Genomic DNA, 24,938 nt, shown 5'->3' with positions numbered 1-24,938 from the left:
ACCAAAAGGTTTGTAACAATAATCCTTTTCTGCTTACAGCAGTATAATTTTTACTTCCTCGTTCGAAGGAATTTGTAGACAAGCTTTGAATAGATCAATTGAATAAACAGGCTTTGATATTCTGGAGTTTGCTCAAAATAATATCTATTCGGTGATTCAGATAGGCGTTCCGATTAGTAGTGACACTATTCAATTTCAAATATATCATTAATTATTTCCAGATAATTCAATACTTATTCCATTTCCGGCCATTAAACAAATCTAAAGATCCATCTTTCTTCTTCGTTAGCCACAAAGGACTACAGTAAAATGAAGTAGAAGGTTCAATGATATCCAAATATACATGAATGCGATTTCCTTCTCCAAATCTACTTGCCATGTCCGTGGAATGAGATACAGTTTCGTCACTACATGCCGTAAGGGCGCATGGCGATTGTAAGATTTTCAAACTGTTTCCTACGTTTGACAAACTATACTAATATTGTCTAAATAGTGTTGATTATCATACCTCAATAGGATTAGTTAAAGTACGACCTTAATTTTCTTTCGAACAAATAATAGCAAATTTAAAGACCTTATTCTTTTAAATGATCCTGTTCGGTGCTATATAAACTAGAAAAGTCACGGATAGCACATAAAATAGAACCATAAAAATCGATATACAAAAAGGAAAGTCAGAACCATCTAATGTAATATTTAAAGTATTTAAGAAGTTCATACCAAGAATTATGGAATTCTAAACAGAAGCATTTATGTAAAATGTAATTTTTGCTCATATACGCAACTTTGATTTCAGTTTCCAATTTACCCATAATAGACTGAACTATACTATCTGCAGATACTGGACACTTCCAGAGAAAAAATGAACATAATATTAACAGAAAAAATTCTTTACTAACTTAAACCTCTCAAAGAAATATACCATAAGCCATTATCTAACAAACCAATTAAATATTTAAATCAAAACAATCATTATCTGACTGGACAGAATATCTTCTTCTTCTTCTTGTTAAGTGCCGTCTCCCAATCGGAGGTTGGATATCATCATCACTATCTTTACTCTATCTACCCCTTTTCTGAAGAGTTCTATAGAACTATTTAAACCAGTCTCTTAAATTATTCAACCATGACACTCTCCTTCCTCCTCTTACCTGTCCCTGTATTATCAGTCTTAGCATTTCATATCGCTGTCCCCTCATTACGTGTGTCAGATATTGTTACTTTCTTATTCTTATTGTGTTTACTATTTCTTATTTTTTGTCCATTCTTCACAATACTGCGGTATTCTTGTAGTGTATAAATATAATAATTATAGTTGTAAACTAAAAAATACTCTACAAGAATATCAGTAGATTGTCCTTCAAACATTGTATTCTTCTTCTTGCAGTGCCTACTCGTTTCGGATGTTGACGACCATCATGGCATTGTATTAAAAATATCTAAAAATATATGAATTTCTCGAAAATGTTAAAATTTCTTTTATTTAATTTGTATTAGTTATCGATCTGCATTTAAACTCATAATATAATTGAAACTTTCAGGGAACTAAATGTACAAAATGTTCAGAAAAGTGATTACGGACAAATCTACCTGTAAACTTTTACTGATAGCATAATATTCTGGTGTACTGCCATCTTGGCCATTTCGCAAAATGGTAAGAGACGTTTTAAGTCACCAAGAAAACTATTGATATCACAAGCAGATATTTTATACAAAATGCGAGGTATACACCCTACAGTGTGGTCTTTCAGATATACACTTGTCTGAATGCTTGTAAAACTGCATGATCGAAGTAAACACCTAAGTCATGACTCAGTTTGACCACATAAAGGGTACAAACAACTTGGATATATACGAAAGTGCCCGTATCAATATACATATAAAATCAAGTAAAAATACAAATCTAACAGCATAAGGGCAACATAATACAGCCAATGAACTTTTAAATAGGGTCCAATTAACATCATTTTATAAATTCAATAAATAATAATTAAATAAAAACAATATTTTCGTAGAGTATATTCGAAGTTCTTACAACAATTAAAAAAAACATCACCGGACTAGGCATTCGATAAAATTCGAATAGTAAAATATTTACAAATAAGCATTATTTTTAAACTTAATACAGATTTTTATATATCAGTCTGTAATTACATTAGCCTCTTTAAGGGCTAACAGCTGCTCTTCTCCTAATTTGATTCTATCTGATGTTTCTTTAGAGTCCACTAATAATTTCGTTTTCATATTAATGAAATGGTCATAGTCCGCATACTTCACGGAATTCAAATATTTGTTAAGAATATTTGAAACGTTGACACCTCTTCGATCAATACTCTCCTTCAACTTTTTAGCTTCTTGCAACTGATCCATGAGTTTATCACGCTTGGCTTCCAAAATTGTCTACAAAAGAAAAATAATTTGTAATTATATATCTTCTGTATTGTAATGACATTTCTCCTGTCTCATATAAAAGTATATACCATTTTGTATATATTGGAGTTAGATACAGTTTTTGTAGAAGTAAAAAGCGAAACTAAACAAAAATATCGGAGAGGACCACAAAAAATCAAGTGGTGGATGCTAAAAGATGAGAAAGAAGGTCTATTCAGGAGAAGAATAGTAGAAAAAATATGTTGGAACATGAAAGGAAGCGCTAATACAATTTGGAGAACAATGGCCAGTAGTATTAGAGAGACTGCTATTGAAATACTTGGGAAAACGTCAGGAAAAAAGTTTGAGGATAAAGTGACTTGGTGGTGGTCAAACGAAGTACAAGGAAAAATAAAAGAGAAGAGAAAATTATATAAAAAGTGGCAAGAAACCAGATCCGACACAGATATTCAAAACTATATGGTGGCGAAAAAAGAAGCGGTAGTAGCAGTAGCAAAAGCCAAAGCAGAAGCGTATTCAAGCCTATACGATCAACTTGATGCCAGGGAAGGCGAAACGAAGATATATAAAATAGCCAAACAGAGAGCAAAGAAAGCAAAAGATTTTAATCAGATTAGATGTATTCGAGATGAAAATAATAAAATACTAGTTCGCGAAAGAGATGTCAAAAAGAGATGGAGAAAGTACTTTGACAGCTTATTAAATGAAGAATTTGATAGAAAGTCTGTAGAGTCAACGGAGACAGTAGCAGCAATGGTCACCAAAATAACAAACGAAGAAGTGGCTCAAGCGCTTCAAAAAATAAAGAAAGGAAAAGCGGAGAGCATTGGGAGAGACAGGAACAAGGTGGCTAGCAGGTCTATTTAATAGAATTATGGAAGTTGGACAAATGCCAGACGAATGGAGAATCAGTATACTGGTACCTGTTTACAAAAACAAGTATACACTGTACAAACTACAGGGCTATAAAACTGCTTAGCCACACCATGAAAATATGGGAAAGAGTAATTGATAGACGGATACGTGAAGAGACTTAAATATCCGAGAATCAATTTGGCTTTATGCAGGGCAGATCAACAACAGATGCAATTTTCATTATAAGGCAGTTGATGGAAAAATGCAGGAGTAAAGAAACAAACGCTCATATGGTATTCATTGATCTTCAGAAAGCATATGATAGAGTTCGTCGAGAGATTCTGTGGTGGGCACTCAATAAGAAAGGAGTCCCTGGTGAATATGTAAAGATTGTAAGGGATATGTATGAGGGAGTAACGACTAGTGTTAGGACAGGTGTGGGAGAGACTGATAAATTTCATGTGAAATTAGGATTGCACCAAAGATCTGTGCTTATTCCGTATTTATTCTCATTAGTTTTGGACCAGATAACAGCGACACTACAGGGTAACATTCCATGGTGCTTAATGTATGCTGATGATGTCGTGTTAGTAGGAAATAGTGAAAGAGACTTAGAACAAATACTGGAACAGTGGAGAAAAAGGTTTAAAACTTAGTAGGACAAAAACAGAGTATTTGGAATGTTCATTTAAAGATGGAGTTACTACAAATAAAATGGTATCTTTGGATGGTGAACTGATTGTAAAAAGCAATAGTTTTAAGTACCTGGGATCGGTATTACAGAGTAATGGAGAAATAGATGGAGACGCACACAGTAGAATTAGGGCTGGACAGATGAAGTGGAAAGAAGCGAGTGGTGTGTTGTGTGACAGAAAAATTCCAATGAAGCTGAAGGGAAAATTCTATAAAACAGCCATAAGACCGGCTATGATGTACGGAACTGAATGTTGGGCACTGAAGAAGAAAGAGGAACAACGAATGCATGTGGCGGAAATGAGAATGCTTAGATGGACGAGTGGAGTGACAAAGAAGGATAAAATTAGAAATGAGTATATTAGGGGAAGTCTAGGTGTGGCACCAATTGATGTCAAAATGAGAGAGCATAGGTTACGATGGTTTGGTCATGTTCAACGTCGAGACGTTAATCACCCAATACGAAGAATAGCTGAAGTGCAGATTCCTGGGAGGATTAGGAGAGGAAGACCAAAGAAGACCTGGGGGGAGACAATAAGGCAGGGCATGTTGGTAAAGGGGATTGACATTGATATGACCCAGGATGGAATTGTGTGGAGAAATGCAATTAGGGAAGCCGACCCCGCATAGGGATAAGGCAAAGAGAATGATGATGGAGTTAGATACAGTTTTTGAAGAGACAGTATTGAATTGTGAGTGTGTTTCTCACTCATCCCCTTCTTTGGTCTTCCTCTCCTACTCCTTCCAGGAATCTGCACTTCAGCTACTCTTCGTATTGGATGATTAACGTCTCGACGTTGAACATGACCAAAACATCTCAACCTATGCTCTCTCATTTTGGCATCAATTGGTGCAACACCTAGACTTCCCCTAATATACTCATTTGTAATTTTATCCTTTCTTGTCACTCCACTCATCCATCTAAGCATTCTCATCTCCGCCACATGCATTCGTTGTTCCTCTTTCTTTTTCACTGCCCAACATTCAGTTCCGTACATCATGGCCGGTCTTATGGCCGTTTTATAGAATTTTCCTTTCAGCTTCATTGGAACTTTTCTGTCACACAACACACCACTCGCTTCCTTCCACTTCATCCATCCAGCCCTAATTCTACTGCATGCATCTCCATCTATTTCTCCATTACTCTGTAATACCGATCCCAGGTACTTAAAACTATTGCTTTTTACAATCAGTTCACCATCCAAAGATACCATTTTATTTGTAGTAACTCCATATTTAAATGAACATTCCAAATACTCTGTCTTTGTCCTACTAAATTTTAAACCTTTTTCCTCCAGAGCTCGTGTCCACTGTTAAAGTTTTTGTTCTAAGTATCTTTCACTATTTCCTACTAACACGACATCATCAGCATACACTAAGCACCATGGAATGTTACCCTGTAGTTTCGCTGTTATCTGGTCCAAAACTAATGAGAATAAATACGGACTAAGCACGGAGCCTTGGTGCAATCCTACTGTCACATGAAATTTATCAGTCTCTCCCACACCTGTCCTAACACTAGTCGTTACTCCCTCATACACATCCCTCACAATCTTTACATATTCACCAGGGACTCCTTTCTTATTGAGTGCCCACCACAGAATCTCTCGAGGAACTCTATTATATGCTTTCTCCAGATCAATGAATACAATATGAGCGTTTGTTTCTGTACTCCGGTATTTTTCCATCAACTGCCTTATAATGAAAATTGCGTCTGTTGTTGATCTGCCCTGCATAAATCCAAATTGATTCTCGGATATGTCGGTCTCTTCACGTATCCGTCTATCAATTAATTACTCTTTCCCATATTTTCATGGTGTGGCTAAGCAGATTTATAGCCCTGTAGTTTGTACACTGCTGTATATCTCCCTTGTTTTTGTAGACAGGTACTAGTATACTGCTTCTCCATTGGTCTAGCATTTGTCCAACTTCCATAATTCTATTAAATAAACCTGTTAGCCACCTTGTTCCTGTCTCTCCCAATGCTTTCCATTCTTCCCCAGGAATATCATCTGGTCCTACCGCTTTTCCTTTCTTTATTTTTTGAAGCGCTTGAGCCACTTCCTCGTTTGTTATTTTAGTGACCATTGCTGCTACTGTCTCCGTTGACTCCACAGGCTGTCTGTTAAATTCTTCATTTAATAAGCTGTCAAAGTACTTTCTCCATTTCTTTTTGACGTCCTCTTCGTGAACTAGTATTTTATTATTTTCATCTCGGATACATCTCGGATACATCAATTGTGAGTGTGTTTACTATGGAAAATAAAAGCAAATACTATAAGTTTGTTTAGTACCATTGTGTTAAAGTACAATCATTAAAATCCCCAATAAAATATTTATTAGATTACCAGTCGATAGGAAACGGCGTTTAATAAAATGGTTACATGCATGTTGAAAGGACATTAAAGACATTTTAGTTCATTCTCAAGGTCTTCACGTATGTGAAAATAATTTAAATGTAAGTATTTAATGTCTGTTGTCTGCTTAACAGTTTTTTTAATAAATCAAGTGTATTTTGAACAACAAGAAAATAGAACTTTTGGTATATTCTGGTAAATGTACATTGCATATATTCATAATGGCTAAGTTATTAGACTGTCCTTTAGAAAAAACCTCTTCGGTCATTTAAAAATAAAATCTTAACAACAACACTCCAATATTAGGAAGTGTATAGTTCATAGCACTACCTAAAGATTTATACAACTGAGATACACCATAAAATGACTACAACACGTAAATGAATATCACACGTAATGAATTAATGGCGCGGAATTTGAACATTTTTAACTTTATGACATCACGACCAATGAGGACGCGTTTTGAACTGGCTGCTATAATATGAATTTTCACCCTATTTTAATCTTTTCAAGGGCCAAACGAAAAACATAAACAACTTTTTTTTCTTTGCTATATATTTTAAATTATGTTCTCTTGTCATTTATACTTATAGGATTCTTTTCGAATTTAAAATTATGTGCAAGTTCCCTATTCTACAGTCTCTAATATTTTAGGTAAATAATTTTAAAACCCTTTCATAAAAAGTATACATTATATTTTAAGACGAGACTTTAAGATTTAATATTTTTGTGCAGACGAGACGGCGAAGCACATCTATTGATTCACGAATACATACTTTTAGAAATGCTTACCCGTTCTAGGTCATTTTCTGACATTTCCATTAAAACATTTTCTGTTTTAGCTAATCTACTCGAAAGGCTTAGTAAAAGATTCGTAATTTTTCCTATTTCTTCTACATGCAATCTAAATTTTGCTGCTTCATGAGGTCTTGCAACCATGTTTATATATTTTTCAACGTCCTCTCCCAAATCATCATTAATCTTACACTCGTCCTGGATTATCAACTCTTCAGTACGAAGCACTTCAATTTTCTTCTCTAGTCGATTTATTAATTCCTCCTAAAAATGACAAATCTTAGAGCATAATAAAACTATTAAATTTAACAAAGTAAACTTTTACGAAGAGTTGAGTATAAGAAAATAGACACAAACGAAGGTAGTTTTTGTTAAAAAAATTAAACTTAGTTAATGCAATTTTAAATTTTTAAACTGATTTATTAGGTATTTGAAAAATTACACACTATGCTGTTCATTTTCATAAATATGTAATATCGTCGTATCCCTGCGAAAAGTCACTAACTGACATTTTGTGTGAAATTTACTTAACTACATCTAGTGGTCTACTGTGGGCAGTTTGTTCATCTGTAGAAGTCACTAACTGCAAAACTGAACGGAACATAGTAATTTAAAATTGGTATTAATCATTATATGACATGTAACAAAAATATAAAACTGGTAAAATTCACTAACGGAGTTAACGACTTTTTCCAATAAGATCAATGTTTTATAATATAATCAATTATAGGGAATATTGTATGTTAAAAAATCACTAATGGCAGTGAGTGACTTTTGCCACAATAGTGTTCTCTACAAAAGATAAAACCAAAGTCGCATATTGACTTTGTCAAAGAACATATTAATATGTTTCCTTCAATGGAGTCGCACTACTGTAGGAAAAGTACAAAGAGACACTACTTGGACTCTAAGTTATCTATTCGCAAAATTTACTCACTCTATACTACATTATGTGAAGAAAAAATTAAGTTCCAGTGGGTCATTCAGTATACCGAAAAGTTTTTTGTGAATCGTACAATTTGTTATTTTTTGTACCAAAGAAAGACCAGTGACCTTTGTGTAATAAAGTTTCTGAGGCAAAATTAGCAGAACTAACAGAAGAGCTGGAACAGCGCTTTAAGCATATTCAACGAAAAGAAGCAGCCTATGAGGCAAAAGCCAATGACAAAATTAGGTCACAATAAGATGCTACATTTATGTCAGCAACATTTAATATGCAAGCTGTTCTTCAGATACCCTCAGGAAATGTATCTTTATTATAATTCAGCCGTAAACTGTATATTTACAATTTATGCAGTTATAAAGTTTAGATGCGGGGCGAGAAGTATGGCATCCTGCGACTCATAATGCAGGGAACGATAGATGGCAGAAGAAGCATCGGCAGAAGACGAATTTCATGGCTGAAGAACCTGAGAGAGTGGTTTGGATGCAGCTCAAAACAACTATTTAGAGTTACTGCCTCAAAAATTAAAATAGCTATGATGATTGCCAACCTCCGTAGCGGAGATGGCACCTGAAGAAGAAGAAAGTTTAGATATGGGTACATTGGACCTTACGTCAAACTCAATGTAAGTGCGGAAAAGGTCGTCAACCCTATGTTACCGAAATTAAGAAAGCATATCAGCACCCTATTCCGATCAGTTCATTAAAAAAAAGGATTTGTTACAACTTTGCAAGAAAGAAGTAATACCTCAGGAACTTCATGCCTGGTATGCTTCCTTAGCAACAGCGAATGTACCGAATTTAACACAGGAACCAGCCGTTGATGAAGAAGACGATGATGAAGAAGCCTTCTCAGAATAACAACTCATTTTAACTTGTTATAACTATAATAAATATAATAATAATATTGTCTTTATTTTTAATAAATCATTACTAGCATATAAGCTCTGTTTAGTATTTGGGAAAAATCACTAACTGCTTTTTTTTGCCAAAAATCAGACGTATTACTAAGTACTCTCGGATTATACATAACACTCATTATTTCCCTTATATTACTTCAAATTAATGTATCTCGAAAACAGTAAAATGTCAGTTATAGTCCGTTCGCTAAACTCAGACACAATTGGCTAGTGATTTTAGTAAGTCATTTTGCCAATTTTGGTAAAATTGGCAAAAAATCATTACTAAATAGTTAATAATTATTAAATTGTTAGTAATTTTGACAATTTTTGCAAAATTGGCAAAAAACAAAAAAATTACGGACTAAAATCTAGCCAGTTGCGTCTGAGTTTAGCGAACCGAGTATACAGTATTTCTCATGATCATTTTTCAGTGCGTAACAAATGATAGGAAAAAGGGTAAGTCCGTGATAATACACATTTATGACATTTATTCTAACATGACATTTTAGTTGTCACATTTTATTTTCAATCTGGAATAAAAACAAATCGAAAGTGTTTCTTGCATTTATAAAATGGTATTTTCTTTGATTTGTATAGTCTTATAAATTATACAGATTATATTTGTAATATTATTATCTAATTAAAAAAAATATTTTTTTATTATGGCGCCATCTATCGACAACTAGAATAACTAGAATAAATGTTATAAAAATGTCACCGACGAAATGTAATCACCGACGTGCCTTTTTTCTGTCACATACAATTTAATGTGTTAGAAAGAAATCGAGAAACTGTGACGCACTGAAAGATGATCATGAGAAATACTGTAGTGACTTTTCGCAGGGAACCGACGATATATTCCACATAGCATTTTCAATGGGTCTAATGCGTTGGTCCTGGCTAATTGGTCTTTACCAAAGCCAATAAATTAAATAAAAACAATGCGATGCTCATTAGAATTAAGTTTAATTGTTTTCTTCTTCTTTCTTCTCTGTGTGCCGTGCTTGTTTTCAAGCGTTTGGCTATCGTCGTATTAACGACTGATGAAATCTGATCAAGCTGATGAAATGTTTCTCGGTCGGCAACTATATGAAACAATTGCTCGACCGTTCGACATGTCGATTGTCTAATGTTACGCAGCCAGCACAGTTGTATTCTTCCAACCCAGAGTTTCCTTCGATTTTGCCCTGAATGATCAACCGGAGTAAGCGATATTTCGCGGAGGTCCTCTCATTATATTTATGACAGAAGTATTGAACCTTTGTTCAATAAAACATATAGGCTATTGATTATGTACTATAGAAAGGAACTACAACGTTAACGGGGTTTTATTATTTCATATGGTCAATGAATCCCTATATATGAAAAAACCGCGGAGTGCTACCATTTGAAGTGGTGCGTTTTTGAGAAATGGGTGAATTAGTCCCTGGGCACACGTTACATTAGGGTGAGTTCTATGCACTATTGGTACAAACACGTCTACATAAAAATTGTTCCTGGTTAAATTTCCTATCTAAATATAACTTTTTAAAGTCAAAGATACTTTTTTTTACAAAAATATATTCAAAAGAAAAATCACAAAGAAACCCAAAAGAAAGAAATTTTGTTTTTTGTCGCATAACTTTTGTCCACGGGGATAAAGGTCAAGACATTGCTTCACAGAAAAAAAACTTACATATTATCTCTTTAAAATGATGTTTGATAGAGGTCATTGGGATTTACAGTTTTCGAAATATGATTTTTCAAAGTTTGCCACTCACAGCAATTTTGGGCAATTTTCCTTGTTATTTCGCAAATATTGTTCTGTAATTTTTTTCTACGCAACTTTAGGCATATGCAATGGTACATGTAAGAGGAATAGAAATCAATTACCTTTAAAATGTTCTACTGTATAATGTTGTACGACTTCTTTTAAAGTGGTTATTTTTTTCAAGATTTTATACTTTTAACGAGTTTTATATTTTTTACGATTATTTTTTAAATTTCTCATTATAACTTTTTTTTTCTACATTTAGGTATATATTATATAATAAAAAAGAAAGCTTATTCTGTTTACTTTGAAATGGTGTATTATAAATAATTCTAGGATTATTTTTGAATAAGATATGGTTTTTCAAAATGTAATAAGTACTTGCAACGATTTTTGATTTTAGGATTATTTTTTAAGTTTCGCATTACAACTTTTTTATGTGATTGTGTGTTATGATTTAATCTTATTTTTTATAGGTAATACTTTGGATCCACTTGACTCGGCCGGGCAAACTTCAAAATAAGGATTAATTCCAATATTTACTGTCAAGGCTCCGGCACCACAAGCTTTGCTTGAAAAAATAGCATGTAAATGTACCAAAGGATGTACAAAAAACTGCGGTTGTAGGAAGATAGGAATTAGTTGTTCAATATTCTGCAAAGGGTGCATGTGCATGGGTAGTAATTGTGGGAACTCTAAGATAACTGAGGTGTCAGAGGAAGATATTGAAGCTAATGCTAACGAAGAGATGGACTTTGATTTTGAAAATTTTTTAAATGTCAACGTTTAAATAATTTTAACTAAAGTGATGTTTTCTAAGACTAATGTTTATGTAATTTTTGTAAAAGAAATAATTTTAAATAATACAGGTAAAAAAATATCAAAGAATCACTCGGTTTCTTTTATTTAAATATAGATGATACACCATTTTAAAGAACAGAAAATAAGCCCTCTTTATTGAGCAATATTATAGTATATTCATGTAAAAGAAAAAAAAGTTATAATGAGAAATTTAAAAATAATCCTAAAATCAAAAATCGTTGCAAGTACTTATTACATTTTGAAAAATGATATCTTATTAAAAAATAATTCTAGAATTTTTTGTAATACACCATTTAAAAGTAAACAAAATAAGATTTTTTATTATATAATATATTATATACCTAAATGTAGAAGAAAAAAGTTATAATGAGAAATTTCAAAAATAATCGTAAAAAATGTAAAAAATAATATTTTTTTATATTAGTATTATATAATATATAATATATTATATATACTATATACAATATAATAATATATAATAATATTATTTTATTTTTATATTATATTAAAAAATTATTATATAAAAAATAGTTAAAAGTATAAAACCTTGAAAAACCATAATCTCTTTCGAAAAGAAAAAGTCGTACAACGTTATACAGTAGACCGTTTGAAAGGTAATTGATTTTTCTATTCCTATTACGTGTAACATTGCATATACCTAAAGTTACGTAGAAAAAAGTTACAGAAGAATATTTGCGAAATAACAAGGAAAATTGCCTAAAATTGCTGTGAGTGGCGAACTTTGAAAAATCATATTTCGAAAACTATAAATCCTAATTACCTCTACTAAACAACATTTTAAAGAAGAAATATGTAGATTTTTTTTGTAAAGCAGTGTCTATACCTATATCCTCGTGGACAAAAGTTATGGGACAAAAAACAAAATTTTTTTCTTTTGGGTTTCTTTGTGCTTTTTCTTTTGAATATACTTTTGTAAAAAAAAAGTATCATTGACTTTAAAAAGTGATATGTAGATAGTAAATTTAACCAGGAACAATTTTTATGTAGGTATGTTTGTACCAAAAGTGCATAGAACTCACCCTAATGTAACCTATGCCCAGGGACTAATTCACCCATTTCTCAAAAACGCACCCCTTTAAATGGTAGCACTCCGCGGTTTTTTCATATATAGATGTCCATTGACCATATGAAATAATAAAACCCCGTTAACGTTGAAGTTCCTTTTAGCTATCTTATTTTGAATATAATCAATAGCCTAATAGTTATGAACCATGTTTTAGGAATCTACAATTCAGGAAATGCTCTTTGAACTTTTGCTTGCTTTGCTCGAGTATGACACCGTAGAACAACACAACAAAAACATGAAATTTTCTGACTTAGATCTGAGTGATTCGGAAAAGATCGAGAACCAGTCACGGAACAGAAAAAGTATTAGAATGATAAAAAACGGAAACAAACCAGCGAAGTTAAAATGGTAGTGATGTATAAAATATTACTTCACAAGTAACAATTTCGACAGAAAGATTGGATAAGGAATCATGTATAGTCCAGTAAATGAACGGGAAATACGGCGATACTCTGTAATCTTCAGGGTCAACTTCAAATTGCATGAAAATTTGGATTTAGGTTCTACTTACCCTCCACTTCAAAGTTGAACATGTGCCGTTGGTTGCTTTTACTTGGGGGGTGACATTCACCCCTTCTCGGGGGTGAAAAAACGATCGTTTAAAATAAGTACGGAAATGGATAAATTGACTAATTCTAAGCAACTTTCGTTGTATAGAGTTTTTAACAGAGTTAATACTTTTCGCGATTATTCGCGGTTATCTGCGATTGAAAATGTTTATTCTTCAACAAAAAAACTACATTCTCACACGGTTTTTCGCAAATAACTGAAAAGGTAATTATTTTATCGAAAAAAATATTCTTCGCAAAAATGTAGCATATAAAAAACGACAAAATTCGTGTCTATAGACCCAACAAAAACAAAGCTGTAGCTCATAAAAAATACGTTCTTATTCGTCAAATTTCAAATCGAATATTTTTACGTGAAACAACCAAAAAATAAAGCACTTTTCGGGAACACCTATTAAAAATTTGTTTAAGTGTTTAAAAAAAGCTTTATTTTTATTTTTTACAAAAGTTTTTAACATCAAAACTAAGCCAATTATGCTCAAAATAAAGTTGGCCCCTTTTTTGGTAAAAAAAAAAATCTTGAAAATCTCCCCTTATTTAGCACCCCAAATGAAATTGGTCGTTATCGCTTTACAAACAATTTTACTTTACTTATATATTTTATATATGACCTGTTAGTTTCACTGGTTCAAAGTGCTTATTTTGGAAAGGGTTACAGCTGAAAGGGCTTAAACGAGGCACTAACCACGAGAGTATGCAAACTGTAAACAGCCATATCTTAACCAATTTTTGTCTTACACAAAAACAAAATGAAACTAGCATATTTATAAAAGGAAAACCTACATTTTTTTGTCTCTTTGAGATTTATGGTATCACTAATTCTTTTTGAGTTATTTTGAAAAAAGAACATTTTTCCGAAATTAAAGAAAATTTTTTATGATAAAACCAATTTTTTTTCAAAAATAAGCACTTCGAACCGGTCAATCTTTCAGATCGTATAAACAATACATATATGTATAAAGTAAATGGTAAAACGGTAATGATTAATTTTATTTGGGGTGCTAGATAGGGGGAGATTTTCACGATTTTTTTACCAACAAAAGGAGGCCAACTTTATTTTGGGCGTATATCCCTTAGTTTTGATGCTATAAAAATTTTTTGTAAAAAAATAAAAATAAAGCTTTTTTTAAACACTTTAAAAAAGTTTCAATGGATTTTTCCCAAAAAGTGCGTAATTTTTTGGTTATTTCACGTTGAAATATTCGATTTGGAATTTGAAAAATAATGACGTATTTTTCATGACCTACAACTTTGCTTTTGCTGGGTCTATGGACTTAATCAAGGCCCATTTTTTTGTTTTTTATATGCTACATTTTTGCTAAGAACACATTTTTTGATAAAATACGTACTTTTTGAGTCATTAGCGAAAAACCGCCTGAAAACGTGTTTTTTTGTCGAAAAACGTGTTCAACTTTGAAGTGGAGGGTAAGTAGAACCTGAATCCAAATTTTCATGCAATTCGGAGTTGACCCTGAAAATTACACTCGAAACTGCGCCAGTAACCCAATTGAATAATTCAAGAAAGATCTGTCAACTACATATTTATAAGAAATCGCATGTTACAGAAATATCTACGTTTTGCACCAAGGTAATCGTAATACCTTTAAATATGTAATGGACAAGAAACTAAAAGTTTAAAAGAGCTGACAGACAATATATCTGGCTTGCGAAAATACAGTAAATGCGTAGTTGGCTGGCATAAATAACAAAAGTAAAATTTAATATAAGCTTTTTTTCCAAAAAAATAAGATTTCTTTACATTTAGTTAGATATAATATGTTTTAGTTTTATATTATAAATACTAAAACATTATTTTTTTTCTGAAAGAAGAGTAATTAGGGTGAACGAATTACTATATACTTACATTGCGAATAACCGGAAAACAATACAAGATAACTAAAAGCAACCAGAAATAGAGTTCAGATATCTGCATATAAAGATTATTAGACAAGGCGAAAACGGCGGGTTCGCTGGAAAAAATATTCCCATGAGATTTTTTTTTGCATCATCACATTCGTGAGACATCCTAGAATTAGGTTCAAGAAGTCGCCCACGCAAAAAGTGGTCCAAATTTTTTTGAACATTTTTTTTTAATCTTGAATGGGTTTTTTTTGTTCAAATTGCAAAAACCAATATTTTTGGCCCGGACAAATTTTTTTTAAATAATTGATGGATTCGACCGTTACTTTTTGGATTTTTTTTAGACTTTTTGGACCATCTGGACAAAAAAGATCTGTTATAGTTTTTCTCTAAAGTAGATCGTTTTCGAGTTATAAGCAATTTAAAATTGAAAAAAACGAAAAATGGCGATTTTTAAGGCTTAATAAATCACAAACCCTGGACTACTAAAGGTATCCGAATATCTTCCAAGAATATGCGTTCTCTTCTCTATATCAAGAAATTTACTACCAACGTCTGTATCGCTGAATATATCACCAAGTACAGGGCAACCTATCTTAAACTTATAAAATCAGCTAAAAAAGTCTACTACCAGAACCGTCTGGGAAGCTCCAAAAGTGTTGCAAAAGAAACTTGGTGCATAATAAACGAACTTCGAAATAAAACCCGCACTGCTCAAACATTTTCCATTCCAGACCCTGAAAATCTAAATGAATACTTTGTTAATGTGAGTAAAAATATTACATCAACTATTTTGCCACAACAAGATCCCATTTCCTATCTCCCTAATTCAAGAAAGGTCTCGAATTCATTCTTTATAAAACCAGTCGATGAATCTGAACTGATCCAAACAATCAATAGTATCAAAAGCAAATCTTCCTGTAGTACTGATGGTCTATCGATAAAAATGTTTTCTAATCTTCCAGAAAATGTGTTAGAAGTCCTCATCTCACAAATTAATGATTCTTTTGAGAAAGGTAAATTTCCAGAGTGCCTGAAGACACCCATCATTATTCCTCTTCATAAGGGTGGTGAAATATCTAATACCTGCAATTATAGACCTATTGCACTACTACCGGTACTCTCCAAAATTATTGAGACTCATAAAAGCCCGACTTATGTCCTTTCTAGTTGAAAACAACATTTTATCACAAAATCAGTTCGGCTTTGTAAGTAATAAATGCACCACTGATGCCATGTTTTCTGTACTACATGAGGTTTATCAAGCACTGAACAATAATCTTCGCACTGCCACCGTTTTTTGTGACTACGCCAAAGCTTTTGATTGTGTAAATCACAACATTTTGATAAAAAAACTAAATTTCTACGGAATTCGAGGCATTTCTTTAGATTGGTTCCAATCTTACTTGGATGATAGGAAACAACTGGTTAGAGCAAATGATACAGACTCTAGTCTCAAAAACATTGTATGTGGGGTACTTCAAGGTTCAGTATTGGGTCCTCTACTTTTCCTTATCTTTATTAATGACATCACTAATTTAAAAATCAATGGAAAAATCTTTCTTTTTGCTGATAATACCAGTATCACTTGGAGCAACTCAAATATTGCAACTCTTCATGCTACTATAACTTCTGATCTACTTACAATAAAAACCTGGTCTGACTCAAATTTACTCTCGTTTAACGTAGATAAAACAGTAGCATTGTCTTATAAAGGAGCTCTTCAACCCTTACCTCTTAATAACAGCCAGATCAGTACCGTTGATTCTGTAAAATTTCTTGGTATTTTTTTAGACAGCAACCTTAAATGGTCCCTCCATATCGATTTGTTACGGAAGAAACTCTCTTCAGCTTGCTATGCTATAAGATCTGTTTCGAATGAACTCAATTTAGCATCTTCCAAAATAACATATTTTTCTTTGTTCGAGTCACATCTTCGTTATGGTCTTCCTTTTTGGGATTCTGGTACAGCTGCCCAATTCGATGTTATTTTCAAATTACAAAAAAGAGCAATAAGATATCTGTTTGGCCTCAGAAGAACAACACATTGCAGAAGTTATTTCAAAGATCACGGAATTTTAACCCTTCCATCTTTGTATATTTTAGAAACTGTTTGCTTAATTCGTAAACATCTACATGTCTTTCCACCAAGACCTATCATGACTACTTCACGAGAAATTCTACGTTTGACGTCTATTTGCCGACCCCGTCCTCGGAGTTAGTAAAGAAGTCGATATTATATTCCGCAAAAAAAATGTACAACCATCTCCCCCTACAACTAAAATCTGCACCATCTTTCCACAAATTCCGTAAACTGACAAAAGCCTGCCTGTCTGAAAGACCATATTATTCAGAAGATTTTTTAGTCAATAACTAAGAAATTACAGTACCCTTTGCACGAGTAGTATTTTTATTATTTTTTTATCTATATTTGGGTGTCATATGCAGCAGCTTAACTTCTTAACTTTTAATCATTTTTTATTAATTATTAGGTACACTATGCATCTGCAATTTATTTAAATTTTTGCAATTGATTATTTCTGTTTTAACTTCATTATTATTATTATTTAAATATATTGACGATTTATGTAATTTTAGTAAAGTGGATTGTTACTGTTTTGTTCTTTTGACTATTTATAAGCTTTGTCGATAAAATTGTAAAATTTTTCATGGCAATAAAGCATATTTCTATTCTATTCTATCGCTTAAAAGCCATTATTATGAATGTCAGAAAGTGACTAAATCAAAGTTTAAAGCCCCTGCTACAAGATTCTGAACAAATTTTTGTCATTATTTTATTACTAAGCTATTATTTTTAAGTAATAATAATGAGCGGTAAGATCGTATTGACGCGGCTGTAAATGTGAGTGCGAGTAAGATGCACGATTGGACTGCCGGAATGGCATCTCTTTCGAACTCACAATTGACGGCCACCTAGTACGTGCATGGCGCTCATTATTATTACGTAAAAATAACAGCTTAGTAATAAAATAATGACAGAAATTTCTTCAGGATCTTGTAGGGGGGGGGGGGCTTTAAACTTTGATTTAGTCACTTTCTGACTTTCATGATAATATCTTTTAACCGAGTTATTAAGCCTTGAAAATCGCCATACTTATAACTCGAAAACGATCAAATTTAGAGAAAAATTATAAGAGATATTTTTTGTCCAGAATGGTCCAAAAACCCTAAAAAAAATTGGCCCGGGCCGAAAATATTGATTTTTTCAATTTGAACAAATAAAAATTGTTCAAAAAAAATTGGATCACTTTTCGCGTGGGCGACTTCTTGAACCTTATTCTTATGCAAAAAAATCTCATGGAAATATTTTTTCCAATGAACCCGCCGTTTTGGCCTTGTCTATATGAATTACGTCAAATACAAAATATTCACAGTAGTTACCAAGGAAAAACAAAACAAACAAAAATTTTGAATGGTTTAATGATGTGATAATATTATAATGGTGTAAAAAATTTTAGGAGTACGAAGTGAAGTAAAGACTATACATACAAATCAGGTTTAGCATCAGTATATTTGAAATATATAAATAAAACCATGTTAACGATAAATCGCCCCGAAAATACCTCGAAAAAAGTTTTACTATAAGACTCTTACTATAAGCGTTTGTAATGTAGACAACAAAAAAAGACGCTGTGAAGAAAAATCCTGGAGCAAATAATGATTAACCTTCCGATGACCAACCTTTTTTTGTTACAAGGATGACCAAGGGGGGGGGGGGGAAATGACAATTAACAAAAAATAAAGTTTTTTTTTTAATTTATATTTTTTTTATGGCATGGACTTTATGTCATTCAGCCAGTCACATCATGAGTATTAGTGTCACGTGTAGTGTGTATGTTGAGTAAGTGTCTTGTTACTTTGCGAAGTCGACGTCATTATCGTAAAACTACTTGGAATTAAACATAATAGACGGTATTTTACTAAACATAAACTTCAGAATATATTTTTTATTCGTAAAATATAGGGAATTTTTTTTATTTCAAAATATGAGGATATGATAAATACTTTTGAATTTATTAAAGAAAAACATACGCTGGGGTCACAATTTCCCCCGCTTGGTCATCCGAAGGTTAAATAATCCAAATCTTGAAAAATATTATGTAAAAAAGTGCTCAAGGAAAATCCTCTGTTTGTAGACAGGTATGCGAAAAAAATATGCAGTAATAGTCAGTCGGATGAGACATATGTCTCAAAAAAAAAAACAAAATCAACAGGACTATACTCATTGTTAGTCATTATAGGATCCTCTTCCCTTATCTTTTCTCATTCATAAGGATGTAGTGGCGGCATGCAATTTGTTTGACTATTTCTGTCCAATTATATCTCTCCTGTGCGTGTTGCTTTGATTCGGAGAATGAGTAACCAGTCATGTTCTTTATTCGGTTCGACGATCGTGCTGGAGATCCTCTTAGGCCAGACAAAGACTTAAGACAAAAATATACCCTGTTCGTGACACTCGAACAGCCAGAGTACTGAAGCGTTTTTTCGACAGGTAATATCTATGAGAACAAATTGTAACTATTTTCTGCGTAGGATCTGGCGGCCATTTTTATTTATAAACAGTTTAATGTCAAAAACGGCATTTTTTCCTTTTTTTTTTCAAATCAATGGAAAACAGTGGACCTTGTGGTTACTTTAGTACAAACATCTTCGAGAGCATGGAAAAAGCTTTAAAATGACGTGTTACAAAGGTTGATATACTTATTTATTGTTAATATAATTGAGAAAAAAGGTCTAAATTGCAAAAAAATTAATTTTGCAATAACTATTGTAAAAAATAGTGCACAGCTTTGAAAGTTTTGTCAAATGAGGTTTCTTTGGTGCGTAATATGTGACAATAATTTCGAAGCGATTCATTTACTTGCTTAAATTTTATTCAAATTGTTTATCCAAGAGAGCTTTTTTTGCAATAACATAAGTCAGAAAGACAGAATGTTAAAACCATTCTGCAGGTGTCAAATGAAAGATCATAACGACGCTTGAAAGTTAAAACTGCTAATACGCCAATTACGAATTTTACAGGAGAACCGTTTAAAGTTTGAAATTTTATAAAAAAAAAATTATAATTTTTGTTGTAAGCTTACTATCTTGACAAATCTCAGGAATATAAATGTTTTATAGTAGAATGCTTTCATGGTATAAATTTCTAAAAGAAATATTATCTAGTTTTAAAATTAATGATGCATTATACAAAGTGATTCTTGAATGCAATCAGGAGAAATGTATTATAAGTATAATGCGGTATATAACCAGGTAACTGAAAACGGCTAATTTACCAAATATGAGTAATTTTATGAGAAGGTGAAATGTTTTACAGTATATTTTTTATCTTATGAGTGATTAGAAGTGTCTTTTGGGAAAATTACAAGAATATACGTGATTCTCTGTTTAAATTCTAATATTATTTTATTATATTTATTGCATAATTACTAGATATTCTAGACATTTTACATTAAAAAATAAAAAGAAATACTTCAAGTCACTAGAAAATATTACTAAGGAAGTTATAATTCCCTTGGAATTAGGTATATAATTTATTTAAAATTTTCTAAAATAGATCCAAGTTGGACTCAAAGTGGGTACATCACTAGTACAATAAAAACAAACGTTTTCGGACTAATCAGTCCATCATCAGGTTAAAGCTCCAGATCCAAAGTAGTTGAAACTAGCTACTGAGGTAGGTCGAATGACCCTACCAATATAAAAAATTAGCCATTTCGGCTACATCGAGAGCGACAATAAGTCGATGTTACAAGAATAAAGCGTATTTAAACCATAATGGAGTCTTCATCTTGGCTTCAAAATACATGAAGCATTCAAACTCATATTTTTTGAAATAAAAATGTATACCATTTTTATTCAGTTGCAATACGAGGCCAAAAATGTCTTAATTTTTACTTAGATTAGAGAGCGCAACCAGCACTCTTATCGACGATTTCACCTCTTGTTAGAGGCTCTTCAGAGAATGCATAGGTTGCTTTTCTCTAATCCAGTAAATTTTTCGACATATATTAGTCCCACACTGCAACTGAGGTGAATGGATTAGGTGACTAGCGTCATCTGGCAATTGAAAGATAAAGTTTTTCAATCCTAATAGCAACATTAATAATATTGGAAAAATATTAAAAATATTACTAAAAGATTTTTAAATTGAAAACTTATTGGTACATTTCCCTGGTGACACCTCCAAGGCTTCTACAATTTGCAAGCCAAATGGATGCTGCAGTGAAGACAAAAGGGAAGGAATTCTACACTATGCAATTCACAACCCCCGTCTCACATATTTTTTGTTGTGAATGATCATAGAAAAAATCGTGTATACATCTTGCATTTAATTATCATTATGAAGCTCATACTCTATACAAAACTCGCCGCTAGGCGGCTCGTTTCGTATCCCTCATACTCGCTTCATAATGACCATCATTAAATGCTTGTTGCATAATATACTATTATGACAATCTCTAATTTTTGTGTTGTAAATCTTTCAATATTTTAAACTTTGAGTTTATTATGAGAATACTATGTGTATAAAAATTAAATGTTTTATTGTCAAAATTGAAATTCTCTTAAGCACCAACTTTTATGAGGAAGAAATATTTCTAAGAGATTTATAATAAAACATTTCTCATTTGCCGCGGACATTTTGGCTCACACATGTACATGTACATATACCTACCATAAAATCGAGTTTCCGTAGGTGGTCAGAATTTAAAAAAATTGTTATTTACTTATCAGACACAACGAATTTATATTTTTATGAGTGTTTTTCGCAAAATATTAATAAACCATGTCTTTACTTCTGTGTTGATGTTATGTTTGAAATTTTGTTTGGAAATAGTTTCTATCTTTGGAAAGACCGTCTTCGAAGTGGAAAATGTAGCACGCTTGATATTATTTTAAACACATAAAATGTATAATACGCCACCTGTACCCGTAACTGATGTAAACAAAACTGTTTTAACCACCACTATGCAAGAATATTCTGCCATATGAAATGACTAACACGGCGAAAGTAAAATTGACTTATTTGCTAGAATCAAACGTGGTGGGTGTATTATACGACTGATAACATTTTTGTATTAAAATTTGGCGCATAAGAAATAGCTGTTTTCAAAACCATCCCAAAAATAAAATGTTTAATACGCCAAAAAAGTAGTTCAAACAGCCTAAATCCCCTTTATACATACGTAGAAAAATTCACTGAATCTAGTGGTATATAAAGTCTATTTTACAAAAAGTGGCGTATTATAATACATTTTACCTTTCAAGAGTCGATAAGCTAATCTTTCAAAGTTGTTTAAAAAAAGTTAATAAACAATGCATTTATTAGTAATAAATAATTATGCAAGTCTCGTCAATTTTTCCTTATAAACAATTTGAATAAATTTCTTGTTATGGCCGGTACACATTTTTTTCACACATTCTAAAAGATGGCCTTATTACACGAACTTTAGAAAAAATAAGTTAGCCTAGGTCAATTAGGGCCAAAGTTAGCACCATTCTTTTAAAAATTCACAGCTAATTTGTTTATAATAAATAAGGATAGAAAATAGCGCTCTTTCGCTTTCAAAGACACGAAGTATTCATAAAAAAAATTTGGTTTTATTTTCTCTTCAAGGGAGTCGTCACTAAACCTTCAAAAATGAAGTACAAACGCGACCCGCTTGCAACGGACGAAGTAGAAGCATAAAATCCGTGCGACCTTTGAAATATCAACTTCAAAATCCTACAGTTTTTTGTATCTTGGGAACCAACCAATGGATTTTAATGTTTTTTTAATTTGTATGTACTTTTAGCGTGCTTTACAAATATGGGGTCAGTTGATTCGTAAATTATAATAAACAATTTAATTTGTTTAAACAAAAAAAAACATTTAATTTAATTTTTTACCGTGTTTTAGGTGCACAATTATAAATGTAAAAGACTGTACTTATTTGAAAATAAAAAAATTAATGTTTTTTTTTTTATAATAATTTCATAACGTTTTCACATGTATTTTTAATTTAAGGCATGTTTTTTTATTTAGCTAATGCCTTGACAACTAATGGTCATTGGCATGGTAGGTATGGTGAATTTTTGCAGTTAGGTACCTAGTGTCATGTGTAGTGTGTGTGTTGAGTAAGAGTCTTGTTACTTTGCAAAGTCGACGTCATTATCTTTGCAAAGAGACGCTAATTGTACCCGAACGTCTGCGGTCCCTCCGGTGAGTACCGATTCCACAAGGACAGAAACTATTTTCGTTTATTAATTTATAATAAACAAAAAATGTCTGACCCTGGTGAGATTCGAGCTCTCGACCATTCGGACCTTTCGATTAAAAGGTAGGAGTTCTTACCACTGAGCCACAGAGGGGGTTTTAAGGCATGTTAATGATTTGTTAAAAATAGTCAATTAAAAGATTCAAATTACTGCAACTCTAAACAAATTTATAGAGTAAAAGTCGCAGTTTTATTAAAAATTTTCTTTTTTATATAGTAATTTATACAGAGTGAGTCTGTAATTTAAAATAAATTCAATAGCTCGAATACTAATTGTTTTTTTTTTGAAAAATTCTCAGATCTGTCGATTAGTATTTCAAATCGAAATTTTTTACATACAATAATAATGTATAGAGGGTGTCCCAATTAAGAAATATGACGTCAGCGTTGATTTTCTTAAATGGCAACACTGTCATTTTAATAGCTAATTTAATAGGGTGTGTAAAGTTATACATAACTGCAAAATATCAAATTTTTATTCCCTACCATTTACAAGATAATAAAAAATAACAAAATTATGTCTGTAATTTGGAATAAATTCAATAGTTCAAATACTAATTGTTTTTTTGAAAAATGCTCACAACTGTCCATTAGTATTTCAAATCGAAATTTTTTACATACAATAATAATGTATACAGGGTGTCCCAATTAAGAGATATGACGTCATCGTTGATTTTTTCAATGGCAACACTGTTATTTTGATAGCTATTTTGATAGAGTGTGTAAAGTTATACATAACTGCAATATATCAATTTTTTATTCGCTACCATTTACAAGATAATAAAACATAATTTTAAATCTCTAAATTGGGACACCCTGTATACATTTTTATTGTATGTAAAAAAATTCGATTTAAAATACTAATCGACAGGTCTGAGCATTTAAAAAAAAACATTTAGTATTTTAACTATTAAATTAATTCCAAATTACAGACATAACTTTATTTTTTATTATCTTGTAAATGGTAGTAAATAAAATTTGATATTTTGCAGTTATGTATAACTTTACACGCCCTATCTAAATAGCTATCAAAATAACAGTGTTGCTATTTAAGTACGTCAACGATGACGTCATATCTCTAAATTGGGACACCCTGTATACATTATTATTTTATGTAAAAAATTTAGATTTGACATACTAATTGACAGGTCTGAGTATTTTTCAAAAAACCAATCAGTATTTGAACTATTGAATTTATTCCAAATTACAGACTCACTCTGTATATATATTTATTACAATTTTTTATCAATTATTACATACATAGCATTATAGAGTTGTGCACCTAAAACAAGGTAAATTTTTTTAAATAGGTTTAAACAAATTAAATTGTTTATTACATAATTTATGAATCAACTGACTCCATATTTGTAAAGTACGCTAAAAGTACATATAAATTAAAAAAAAACATTAAAATCCATTGGTTGGTTCATAAGATACAAAAAACTGTAGAATTTTGAAGTTGATATTTTAAAGGTCGCACGGATTTTATGCTTCTACTTCGTCGGTTGCAAGCGGGTCGCGTTTGTACTTCATTTTTGAAGCTTTATTGACGACTCCCTTGAAGAGAAAATAAAACCAAAATTTTTTCATGAATACTTCGGTCTTTGAAAGCGAAAGAGCGCTATTTTCGATACTT

The 24,938-nt window shown here is 31.9% G+C and overlaps 1 protein-coding gene across 3 annotated transcripts in view; it reads right to left on the bottom strand.

The window, feature by feature from the left end:
• Positions 1–2,004: 2,004 nt before the first annotated feature.
• Positions 2,005–24,938, bottom strand: part of LOC114342595 (protein Shroom) — a 582,613-nt gene continuing 559,679 nt past the window's right edge. For all 3 annotated transcript variants that reach the window (XM_050659441.1, XM_050659440.1, XM_050659439.1), the window contains 2 exons: positions 7,089–7,355; positions 2,005–2,400 (listed from right to left, as the gene is read on the bottom strand). In XM_050659441.1, coding sequence (XP_050515398.1) covers positions 2,140–2,400; positions 7,089–7,355 — 528 coding nt within the window. In that variant the 3' untranslated portion in view covers positions 2,005–2,139. The remainder of the gene's footprint in view (positions 2,401–7,088; positions 7,356–24,938) is intronic.

Source organism: Diabrotica virgifera, chromosome 8 (genome assembly GCF_917563875.1).
Source record: "Diabrotica virgifera virgifera chromosome 8, PGI_DIABVI_V3a".
Taxonomy (NCBI): domain Eukaryota; kingdom Metazoa; phylum Arthropoda; class Insecta; order Coleoptera; family Chrysomelidae; genus Diabrotica; species Diabrotica virgifera.
Note: the sequence above shows the minus strand (reverse complement) of the source record. Positions and strands in the feature narration are given on the sequence as shown.